General features: G+C 34.3%; 1 protein-coding gene across 1 annotated transcript in view; it reads right to left on the bottom strand.

Moving 5' to 3' along the window:
• The window catches only part of grm5b (glutamate receptor, metabotropic 5b), a 62,089-nt gene that overhangs the window by 6,043 nt on the left and 43,437 nt on the right, over nucleotides 1-12,609 (bottom strand). Inside the window, exons 4-8 of the mRNA XM_016548911.1 lie at nucleotides 10,354-10,589; nucleotides 6,282-6,528; nucleotides 5,943-6,111; nucleotides 4,636-4,762; nucleotides 510-1,449 (exon numbers count right to left, since the gene is read on the bottom strand). Of these exons, the coding sequence (XP_016404397.1) occupies nucleotides 510-1,449; nucleotides 4,636-4,762; nucleotides 5,943-6,111; nucleotides 6,282-6,528; nucleotides 10,354-10,589 (1,719 nt within the window). The remainder of the gene's footprint in view (nucleotides 1-509; nucleotides 1,450-4,635; nucleotides 4,763-5,942; nucleotides 6,112-6,281; nucleotides 6,529-10,353; nucleotides 10,590-12,609) is intronic.

Below are 12,609 nucleotides of genomic sequence, written 5' to 3' on the forward strand. Positions count from 1 at the left end.
ACATCAAAACCTAAAATAAAACTCCAGAAAGGTGTAAAATATGTGACCTTTAAAATCACTTGTTTTTAAACTGCAATGCTTAAAAACACGTGCACACAATACGTTTTCCTGACCAAGTAGCACAGCAATGCCATGTGACCTTGTAGCCGCGTAAACGCGTTAGAGACGATAGTCCAAAATGTCTAACAGTTAACAAATTTCTACTGGTTAAGTGTGTCTACCAGTATATCACCCACCCCTAGCTGAACCGTTGATGTCACATGGACTATTTTAACGATGTCCTTCTGGGCCTTGAACGTGTCAGTTGCGTTGCTATCTAGGGAGACTCAGAAAGCTCTTGGATTTCATCAAAAATATCTTAACAGGTGTTTCAAAGATAAACGAAGGTCTTTGGGACGACATGAGGGTGAGTAATTAATGACAGAATTTTCATTTTTGGGTGAACTATGCCTTTAAAGGTACATATTAGTACCTAAATGGTACCTTTTGAAAGTTATCGCTACACACACCTGAGAGTTTCTCCTGACGATCCTTGTCTCTTCCACAGATTGATCAGGCTGCTCGACCGGCTGGCCGCAGATGATGATTTTCCGTCTCCCACATGCATGCGCACCACTGTCGATGTAGTGAAGGCGCTGCGTACGTTCCTCTCCGGTTTGGCCAGGATAATGTAAACCTTTGGCACGAACATGCAGCCCAGAGCCACGGTGGCGCTCAGGCTGACGGAGAAGCACATGGTGATGGTCTTGTAGTTGGAGCCGAAGTAAATGGGCACAAAGGCCAGCCAGATGATGCAGGTGGTGTACATGGTGAAGGCGATGTACTTCGCTTCGTTAAAATTGGCGGGAACGTTGCGCGTCTTGAAGGCGTAGAAGGTGCAGCTCATGATGAGGAGGCCGTTGTAGCCCAGCGGCGCCACCACGCCTAAGTTGGTGGTGTTGCAGATGAGGTTTACCTCGCGGATGGAGGGATAGTCGTGGATGACGTTAGGAGGTTCCATCACAAAGAGCGCCACGATGATGCCCAGCTGCAGGAGGATCAGTAAAAAGGCGATCACCAGCTGGGCGCAGGCGCTCATGAAACGAGGCTTCTTGGTGCAGATCTTCTTTTTGCTGCCGGCCAGAATCCGAGCGATGCGATTGGTCTTGGTGACGAGGGCCGAGTAGCTCATGGCGGGTGATAAGCCAATGCCCAGCCGCTGCAGGTAGCAGTAGATGACGTGAGGTTTGGCAATAAGACAGAAGGTGCACAGGTAGCCCAGACAGATGCCCGCCAGTATAATGTAGCACAGCTCACGACTGGACGACTTCACCACCGGAGTGTCGCGGTAGATGATGAAGATGGAGGTGACGAAGAACGTGGCCATCAGGCCCAAGCAGGCAAAGACCACGGCCGCGATGGGCTCGGGGTCACCCCACCTCAAATACTTCACTGGGATGGGGTCACATCCTGAAACAAATGAAGAAAATGAGAATTAGTGGTGCTTCTTGCAAATCCTTCTGATTATTGGATAAGGATTTTTAGAAATAATTTCATAAAAAGAGCATCGAACTTAAAAAACTGTTCCGGGTGTGTGTGTTTGTTCACTACTCACTACTGTGTGTGTGCACTTGCAGGGTTGAAATGCAAAGTCACTCACGTCACTCACTCACTCGTTTTCTAGTTAAGTATTTTAGAAGGAAAATATTTAAAGGGTTAGTTCACCCAAAAATGAAAATTAGACTATATTTTACTCATCCTCGAAGCATCCTAGGTGTATATGACTTTCTTCTTGCAGACGAATCCAGTCGGAGTTATATTAAAAATTGTCCTGGCTATTCCAAGCTCTATCATTGCAGTCAGCGGGTGTTGCAGTGCTTCAGTCCACAATTCGTCAAATAAAGCGCGCGCATCCATAATAAAACGTCCCTCACACGGCTCCGGGGGGGTGAATAAAGGCCTCCTGTAGTTAATCCATGCGTTTTTGTAAGAAAAATATCCATATTTCCAACGTAATAAACACTTTTCTCTCACTTCCGTTATCTTTCAGCGGATGACGCAGCACATATGCGCAGCGCGCGCGCCTCTGAGATATGCTAGTCTCACGAGTTTGTTTATAGGAGCAAAGGAAGCAAAGTTTCCTTACTTTAGCAAAGGAAAACAAGTCTCCTCTTGGCTTATATCGAAATCCTCCAACATACTTCTTTACAAATCCTCGTTTTGTACTTCTAATTAGTGACCGTTGTTTTGTTTTGATCTCTCCCCTGCACTTCCGCGTTCGTCACTTCTGAGCGGCGCATGCGCAAAGCCAACCTCCATACGTCATCCGCCCGGAACTGCTTCTGTGTACAACTGCTAGCGCAAGCTAGATTCAAGTGATTATTACGTTTTGAATATGGATATTTTTCTTACAAAAACGCATCGATTCGCTACAGGAGGCCTCTGTTCACCCCCCGGGGCCGTGTGAGACACTTTATTTAATGGAAAGGTGCTTTTTATTTCACGTCTTTTGAACAGAAGGAATGCAACACCCGCTGAGTACAACGATAGAGCTTGAAAGATCAAAGACAATTTTTAATATAACTCCGACTGGATTCGTCTGAAAGAAGAAAGTCATATACACCTAGGATGACTTGAGGGTGAGTAATTTATGGGCTAATTTTCATTTTTGGGTGAACTAACCCTTTAATAGAACATTGGCACTGATTTGTCAGAACAAAAAAGGAAATAGAAGCCTTTTTGAGACTAAGACATGTGAAGCCCTTTCTGTACATGCAGATGAAGCAAACTGTGATTAGTGCTGATACAAAATTCAATTACAGGATGAATTTCAAATAAAACTGCTTCACACTGAGCTCTACTGTGCATCTGCATCTGGATTGTAATATCTGAGTAATGACTGACCCCTGGTGGTGCAAATCCAGTATAAAATTACCTTTCTGTGAATAGAGCTTGGAATAGCCAGGACAATTTTTAATATAACTCCAACTAGATTCGTCTGAAAGAAGAAAGTCATATACACCTAGGATGATTCGAGGGTGAGTAAAACACAAGCTAATTTTCATTTTTGGGTGAACTAACCCTTTAAATATTTTTTTAAAATAAACATACTTTAAAATTTTAAAATATATTATTTACAATATAAATATTTACTCTAAAAAAATAAATAAATAAAGTATGTCATTCTTTAATTTTAAATAATATGACAATATAATTTATAATATTATACTTGATTATTGGATAATGATATTTAAAAATCTATTTCAAAAATAATTTTATAGAAATTGCACTTAAAAGCAAATAGTTTAACTATTTTTTATAGTAAATAAACACTATAAAATGAAACATTTATATTTACTATATAAATATTTACTTATATAAAATATTTATATTTTCTCAAATATCACATCCTTTATATAATATAATTTATATTTATTATATGGATAAGGATTTTAAATCATTTCTAAATATTTTGGAAAACAAAAAATAGTTGACTTTATAGTAAATAAACATACTATAAAAGTAAATTATGTATTTATATTTACTATATAAATATTTACTATAAAATAAAAAATGTATGTTAAAAGATCTCATTTTATATAATACAGTATAATATAGAGACTGAACTTAAAAGAAAGAAAAACGAAGAAAAAATAAAAACAAAATATTTAACTATTTTTATAGTAAGTAAATATGCTATAAAAGGAAAAATCATTTAAATTTACTATAAAATTAAAAAAATATTTTATTTTCAAAAATATCTCATCTATTAATTTATATGATACAATAAAATATAATTTATAATACTATACCCGATTACTGGATAAGGATTTTTAAAAATCATTTAATAGAGAATGCACTTAAAAGAAGCATTTTCTAGTGGATTAATTATTATAGAAAACAAACATATTTTATGTTTTATAGTTAGTAAACATATACTATATGAGTAAATAGAATATTTATATTTACCGAGAAATATTTAATATACTTTTTATTTTCTAAAATATTATCAATATAATCACATAAATTATATTACCTTGTACATCTAAGCAACCATATAGCAACGCAACCACCCACAAATCCTAATTAATATCATGGAGGCGAGTATTGCATTGGCAAACACATATTCATTAAAAAAGTGTAATAATGTAGAGTACTTGGTAATATTGGCTGTATGATTCATTCTTTCTCTCTGATGGTATAAATAGGTGGTAATAAAGTGTGGGGGCCGATCACAGGGAGACAGATTTGATAAGTTCAGCTCAGACGGTTTTGATGCTGTTAACCTTTTAGTTCAATGAGTGTGTGTATTCGCATTTCCCTGAAATTATTTATTGAAATGCATTTGCTTTCTACGGCACAAATATCTCTCTTTCTATTAATGGCCATGTAAGAGAGATGCAATCACGCACTTTGCAAATAAGTCATTTTGGTCGTGGCTTGGGATCCCAAATGACTCTCAATGAAATGCTAGATTTGTATTTGAGTATCGAGTGTGGCCGCGGCTCCAGCGCTTTACAGAATGAGATTTCCTAACCTGGATGTGAATGGAGAGGGATAAAGCGTGTCACTGAACCCGCGGTGTAACACAGGCACGGGCGGTGAGTGCAGGAGACTCGGGGTCATCAGTCTGAGCTGATGTGTTTGTGGACTCACCGGTGAGGTCGTTGGTGGGCCAGGATCCCAGCTCACACGCACGACACGTGTACTCGTCAAAAACAAACTCGTTCTCTTTACAGGGAGTGCATGTCCAACAGCAGCTGACCTCTCCTTTACGGATCACCTGCGGGCAAGAGAGGATAGTGCGTGTGACGTGCTGTCATGATCACACCAGGACGGAAAACAGTGCTGCTCAACTGCAGGGTCGTGACACAGTCAGGAAAAAAAAAACTATGTAAATCGTAAATTTAGGATAGCCATTTTATGATTCAGTAGATGATAATAGCAAGTCAATTTATACTTTACAGTTGTGATATTTCAGGTCATGGAAAACTAGATAAATTGTGTATAAAATGCTTAACTGTAAAAACTATTTGAAATATATAATTTATAATATTCTAATTATAATATTTCAGATAATCTAAACTTTTACATGTTTATTTACTAAAAAGTTTTTTTTTCTAAAATATATAAATTATATTGCATAATATTAATTAAAATATCAAATATTTTAGAAAATAAATAAACATTTATATAGCAAATATAAACATTAGATTTACTTTAATAGCATGTTTAAACTTAATTTTATTAACTTATTTTTATTAATAGGTTTCGCCTATGATTAACCAGATGATAGAAGGTCAATTTATGCTTTACATTTGTGATATTCCAGGTCATGGAAAAGTGGATAAATTGTGTATAAAATATTTACTACAAAAATCTGTAAAAAATTATTTCCTTATAATATTTTAATTATATAACTTATAATATCCTATTTTTATAGTAAATATTAAATTATATTAAATGACAAATTGAAATATAAATATTATAATTACTTTTAGAATGTTTATTTACTTTAAAAATATTTCTATTTTTTATAGTAAATATAAATATATTTACTTTTAGAATGTTTATTCACTTTAAAAATATTTTTCATCTTATATGTATATTGTAAATAATATTGTTAATAATATAATTATTTGAGTAAATAAAAAATATTAATTAAATAAATAACAAATAGTATTTTTTAAATAAATGCATTTTGTGCAGTGAATTACTGGATACCGAAAGCATGAAACGAATAATTTTGCTAATACTAATTATAATTTTACATATTGTTTGGCCTGTGCAATCACCACTTGATTTTCAGTGTAAAATGTGTGTCCTGAAGCAAAACCAGTTGAATCCAGTTGGATTTGACTTGTTACTCCAATACATTTACCAACAAAAACACACAATTATTGGGCATTATTAAACATTACACAGCACTATGAGGCTTAATAAGCAGCTCACGGTCTCCTGACCTTGATTTGACCTTTATCGCAGGGTTCGCTGCACACGGATTTAATAATCTCATCTTTGGTGGGCCAGATCTCGTCGTCACTGATCTGCAGTCCGCTGTTGTCCCAGCTGCCCACGTTCGTGTAGTCGAAATAATCTTTGCCCATCTTCTTAAAGTTCATGATCACGTAACTGCGAACACAGTTAGGAGTATTGATTTAGTGCACTGAAATGAAGATCAATGGAAATGAAGGGTGGATTCATCAGTCTGACTGATGCATTGATCTATTCATTGACTATGTGACTGTTTGATTGACTGACAGATTGATTATCTTATTTATTGGATTGGATTGGTCTGGTACCTCCCAGGCGAATCTCCGTTCTCATCAAAATAAATGTTTTCCCCGGACACTCCAGTGAAGTTGGTCTTCACGAGGAACTCGAGGAGCTTTGACCCATCGATGGGCCGCATGGCATCGCACAGACCCACCATGCCGGGACACAGCGCTTTCTGCATGTTGTGGAGGCCATAGGCCATGCTGTAGATGGCATTGATCACAAAGCCCATCTTGGTGTCCTGCGCATATTGCTGCCGCAGAGAATCCCGCTCTGAGAGAGGAGGAGGAGGAGATCGGGGTTAATGACAGATCACTCGTCTGTTCCTGCTCGTATCCTGTAGGCAGGTCAATAATGAACTGTGCTAATTTGCTTATGCTCTGTGAAACTGATTTTGAGCCATTAATAGGGCTCTACCAGAGGATCGCAAGCAGCGTTCAGGCTCATAAGGAGTTAATAAATCACAAATACAGGCAGGAGCCTGACCCTTCAAGGCTTTAAAAACAAGCAGCAAAATCCTAAAATCAATTCTATAACTCACAGGCAACCAGTGAAGAGCAGCAAGAATCGGTGTAATGTGATCACTTTTCTTTTAGTACGTGTTAAAAGCCTAGCAGCAGCATTTTGAATCAGCATTCAGGCTCATAAGGAGTTAATAAATCACAAATATAGGCAGGAGCCTGACCCTTCAAGGCTTTAAAAACAAGCAGCAAAATCCTAAAATCAATTCTATAACTCACAGGCAACCAGTGAAGAGCAGCAAGAATCGGTGTAATGTGATCACTTTTCTTTTAGTACGTGTTAAAAGCCTAGCAGCAGCATTTTGAATCAGCTGCAATCTTTGGAGATTTTGCCTGCTAATACCAGAATAAAGTGCGTTACAATAATCAAGTCTGGAGGAGATAAAAGCATGAATGACCTTTTCTAAATCTGCAAAAGAAAGAAATGACTTTATCTTCGTTAGTTGCCTCAGTTGTGCAAAACAAGACTACAACACTTTAGTCACCTGAGCAACAAATGACAGTTCTGAATCAAAAATTACACCTAAGTTGCGGACCTCATTTTGAACATTATTAGATAAGGCATCCAGGCTAGAGGAGAGATTATTAATTATAGCACTACTGGGGCCACACAGGGTAATTATAAGCACCTCTGACTTGGAATCGTTCAACTGCAGAACATTTCTCGACATCCAATTTTTGATCTCTATGAAGCAGGACATAATATGGGATATATCAATAATACCAGGCTTCATCGGGACATACGTCTGCATAGCAGTGGAACTCAATGTCATAACTATGCATAATTTGACCCAGGGGTAGCATGTAGATCGTAAACAAAAGGGGACCCAAAATAGAACCATGAGGGACCCCACAAAATAAAGGAGTACAAAAAGGACCTGTTCGACAAATATTAAATAAACCAATCCAGAGCAACATATCTGATACCAACATAAGGCTTTAGATGGTTGATCAAGACATTGTGGTCCACTGTGTCAAAGGCTGAACTGAGATCAAGAAGAATTCAAATAGAATACAAGCCAGCATCGGCTGCAAGCAATGGGTCATTAGTGAGCTTAACCAGAGCAGTTTCAGTGGTATGTTGGGAGCGGAAACTAGACTGAAATTTTTCAAATATTAAATTATTATTCATAAAAGAAGTCAGTTGCATGGACACAACTTTTTCTAAAGTCTTTGATAAAAATGGCAACTTAGAAATAGGTCTAAAATTACTAAAATTTGAAGGGTCTAGAGAGGCCTTTTTTTAATATCGGATAGACAAAGAACAATTAATAATAGCCAAAATATCTGGACAAACCGTGTGAAATACAGCTTTTAAAAACCAAGCAGGAAGGCAGTCAGAAGGACACGAGGATGATTTTGAAAGTACAACAATACGCTCCAAGGTAGACAAAGAGATTTCATTAAAATGGGTTAATGTTGAAGGTGGACAAGAATCAACATGATCTCTGAAATCAGTGTTAAACTGCTGCCTAATCTCCACTATTTTGTTATAAAATTAATTTGTAAAAAAAGCGTCACAATTCTCTGGAGTAGATTCAACCGGCTGACTATAGGCTGAGGACCTATGATAGAATTAATGGTTTTAAAAAGTATTCTTGGATTATGTCCCTGTTTAGTAACCAGATCTGAAAAATAAGTGTTCCTTGCTTCCTTAACTTTACACTGATAAGTGGACATCAGATTTTTTAAAGAGGCAAGGGAAACACTAAGTTTATAATTTTTCCACCTTCGTTCTGCCCTCCTGCATAGTTTCTTCAAGTTTCTTAATTCTTCATTTAAGCATGGTAAAGAATAAGGTTTCTGCTTTCTAACTCTAATTGGAGCTATAGAATTTAAAATATCTCTACAAGAGCTGTTAAAAATACGAAATCCTCTACGGAGAAGTCAAATTGTTCGCTAGTGTTAAAAGGCGAATTTGAGACAGTAAAAGCTTGAGAGAAACGAAAAACTGAGCGTGAGTTTAAGGGGCGAGAGCGAATCAGTGAAGAGGGTTTGGAATCAGAGAAAGCGAATAGAATCTGAAATAACATCCGATTTTATTACTTGAAGTAAAATTAAGGTTAACCTAAATGAATATATATATATATATCATTTCTCGTGTTCATTTAGTTTAACCTGATAACTAAAACTGAGCACAAATGTATAGACACTGACGAAAAATTACACACACACACACACACACACGCACACACACACACACATTCACACACATTCACACACACAAAACAAAAATACTACAACATTAAAAGAGGAAATGTAAAAATAAAAGATAATTTAAAATATTTATAAAAACTATGGTGGTATCTCAATAAAACTAAAATAAACTGCATTATATACTGAAAAACATGATACTTTGGACCTTTGGAACTTTTAAGAAAATACACTAATTTGTTAAATGTATTCTTCTTTTTTTTTCTTCTTCAAATTATATTTATGGATTGGTTCAATATTTAATATTTATTTTCCCAAATACAAAAACATTCATACAAATTAAAAAGAGTAGTTATTATAAAGAACATATACTTTTTTAGACAAAAGCCAAAATACTATTTAATTTAGCTCAATATAATAAATTGCTTTTTACAGATAAAACTAAAAAAATATATATTGTTAGTCAATTGTAGATTTAATTTTTTATAGTGAAGTCTTTTTATATTTTCTGTTATGTACTGACAAAAACACCAGGAAAATTCATAAAACAAACAATAATTTCTGCAGTTAGTAAATCTAGTCAGTTTTGGTGCTTCTAGTTGTGTTTGCATGTCAATAATAAAATCACTATAATATGAATACTCAGATTATACATAATATATTTTCCTAATTGTTTGATGAGAAAATGAGTTGCTTTGAAACATTAAAGCACCTGATTTGACGCAACAGTTTGGTGTTGTTAGTCAAGCTGGTATATTAATAATATAGAATATATTTACCAAATTACACATGCCTTATTTTTTCAAAACTGTTTTGCAAATTTAAAGAAATGAAAGAGAGAAGAAAAACAAAAAACAACTAACTACTTCACAAAGAGTAGAAAAATATTAAAAGAGTACCATGGTATTTTATTGCTCATAATTTTAGAACTTCGATACTGGACGAAGACGAAACTGCTCTTACGCACTGCACTTGAACGTCTTGTTTTCACAGCAAATTTGATTTCATTCAGAAGTGCTCGCTCTGATTGAAACATTCTTTTGAACTGCCATTAAAGCAGCATCTCTGTCCAAACTCTTGCTCTCTGTCGGTCTGCTCATGCTGGTTTATATGCAAACAGCTCTAATTCCCGTTTCAGAGGAAAAGTGGTTGTTCTTTTCTTTTCGACTGTTTTTTTTTTTTAAATGGGAACATTTGAAAAAGTTTCTTTGAACTCAAGCAGAGCTCGGATAAATGGAGCCAATGAAAGACAGCGAGACTAATGGAAGGTGTGATATCTGAAGAGAAAGTCTGGATGAAAGAAGGCAATCATGTGTTTCTGTCTGCGAGAGACAGGACTGGCATTTCTTTTCTTTTCTTCTCAAACGCTAAACGTCACTGTGGGAGCACATGAGGACGCTGTGGGAATGCTGTGGAAACTCACTGCCGCAGGTGCGGTTGTATTTGTTGTTCTCCTGCGGGTGTCCCTTCAGCCGGCAGTGGAAGCGGTGCTGCCAGAACTCGGGGAACCAGGGGTTTCGTGGGTTGTTTTCGGGACGCAGTTTCAGGTAATAATCGTCAAACCACTTGACGTCTGCGGACTGCAGCTTTATGGTGATCCCGCCGGCGGCCTCGCGCACGTACCCGTCAGTGACGTCATAACGGTCCGCCCAGCCGTCACTGCGGAGGAGAGAACAAATCAGTGTGCGAAGCCACAAGGCAACATGCATTGCAACACATTCAGTGGGAAAAATCTATCCAAGATGACAAACTATACAAAAATATTGATTATCATATATGATATAAATGTATATAATGATAAACAAAAATAACAACAAATATAATAACTCCAAAGCTAATTAAAATAAAATAAATAAACAATATAATAATATTAATAATAATAATTTATATAATAGACATATATCATTTATTTTGTTTACAAATATTTCAAATTAATTGTATTATTAATGTTTAATATAAATTTGTATATATATATTATTTAATATATATATTATCCAAAACGAATTAAAATCACATCAAAATAATTACAAATCAAATAGATAATAATATAAAAATAAAATAAATAAACAATATAAAATATAATTATATTAATAAGAACATTTCAATAATAATAATAGAGACATATAATTTGTTATAAATATATTAAATTAATTTTGTTATTGTTCATTTTTTATATAAAATCAAATATATATATACTATCCAAAACTAATTACAATAAAAAGTACAAATTAAATAAACGATAAGGTAATACAAATAAAATAAATAAACAATATAAAAATATGGATAATAATATTTGCAATAATAATACAGACATATCATTTGTTTAAAAATATAGAAATTAATTTTGTTATTGTTCCTTTTTCATATAAAATCAAATATATATTATTCAAAACTTATTAACATAAAATAAAACTATTTATAAATAAATAAATAATAAAATATAATATAATAAACATAAAATAATTTTAAATATAATAATATTTATAATAATAATTACTTTGTTTAGAAATATATAAATAAAAAATTATATAAAATTTAGTTTTGAAATATATTACTTGCATCCTTTGTAGCAAATCCCAGAATGCACTGCAACAATTTCAGTGGGAAACAACCATCCAACATGACAAATGTTGATTATCAATGCACTTATAAATTATTGACTGAAACCAAGTGTGAATATAATTTTATTCTCTTGAATCCAACACTAATTAAAATAAAAATGATTACAAATGAAAGTAATAATAATATAATAAATGCCAAATAAATACATTCATTTATTAAACAACAAATTAAAAAGAAAAAAAAATAAAATAATTTCTAAGGCTTATTAGCAAAATGATAATAGCTAACTCTATTGAAATCAACTGATGTTCACATGAAGAGCGGTTTGACATGATAATAGCTAACTCTATTGAAATCAACTGATGTTCACATGAAGAGCTGTTTGTTGCTGCCTAGAGTGTTCCAAATCACTCACTTATGAGGTTGCATGTGTTCCCTGTGTAGGCAGCAGACAGCAAGACTATGTTTTGGAACAGAGCCCGTGTGTGTGTGTGTGTGTGTGTGTGATTTTGGCAGCGTCAAGCTGAAACATTCGGTTCAGCCACATGAAGCCTTCCCGTAATGCACACTGACTGATACATTTGAACAAATTAAATAGTTTTGATACAAAGTAGATACAAATTGCCAATTAAATGAACACCCGCACACAAATGACTCATTATTTTTCTCTGCCTGCTCTGCCAGTTTCCCCAGTAACCATGACAACTAGAGCCATATTTTAAAAAGACTGATAATTGTTAATGTGAAAATCTCACATGCATCTGTATGTAAGTGTGTATATGTTTGTGAGAGACTGAATCATACATATCATATGGCATTGAATCATTTCTTCTATGACATCTAAGCACTAAATTACACATTTAAACTAGAGGTGATTTATGAGTTTTTTTATTTTATATAAAATGTCTAAGTTGCACAGATTTAGTAATTAAAAGTTTGTGAATGTACGATTTTGTAGCCAAATCCTAATGATCCTAACAACAAATATAATAACTCCAAAGTTAATTAAAATAAAATACAAATTATTACAGATCAAAGAAATAATAATTAAAAATAAAATAACATAACATAAAATGTAATAATATAAATAATTATTATTTTTATTATTTTGTTTAAA

This window comes from Sinocyclocheilus rhinocerous, unplaced genomic scaffold (genome assembly GCF_001515625.1).
Source record: "Sinocyclocheilus rhinocerous isolate Xijiao unplaced genomic scaffold, SAMN03320098_v1.1 scaffold1576, whole genome shotgun sequence".
Lineage (NCBI taxonomy): Eukaryota > Metazoa > Chordata > Actinopteri > Cypriniformes > Cyprinidae > Sinocyclocheilus > Sinocyclocheilus rhinocerous.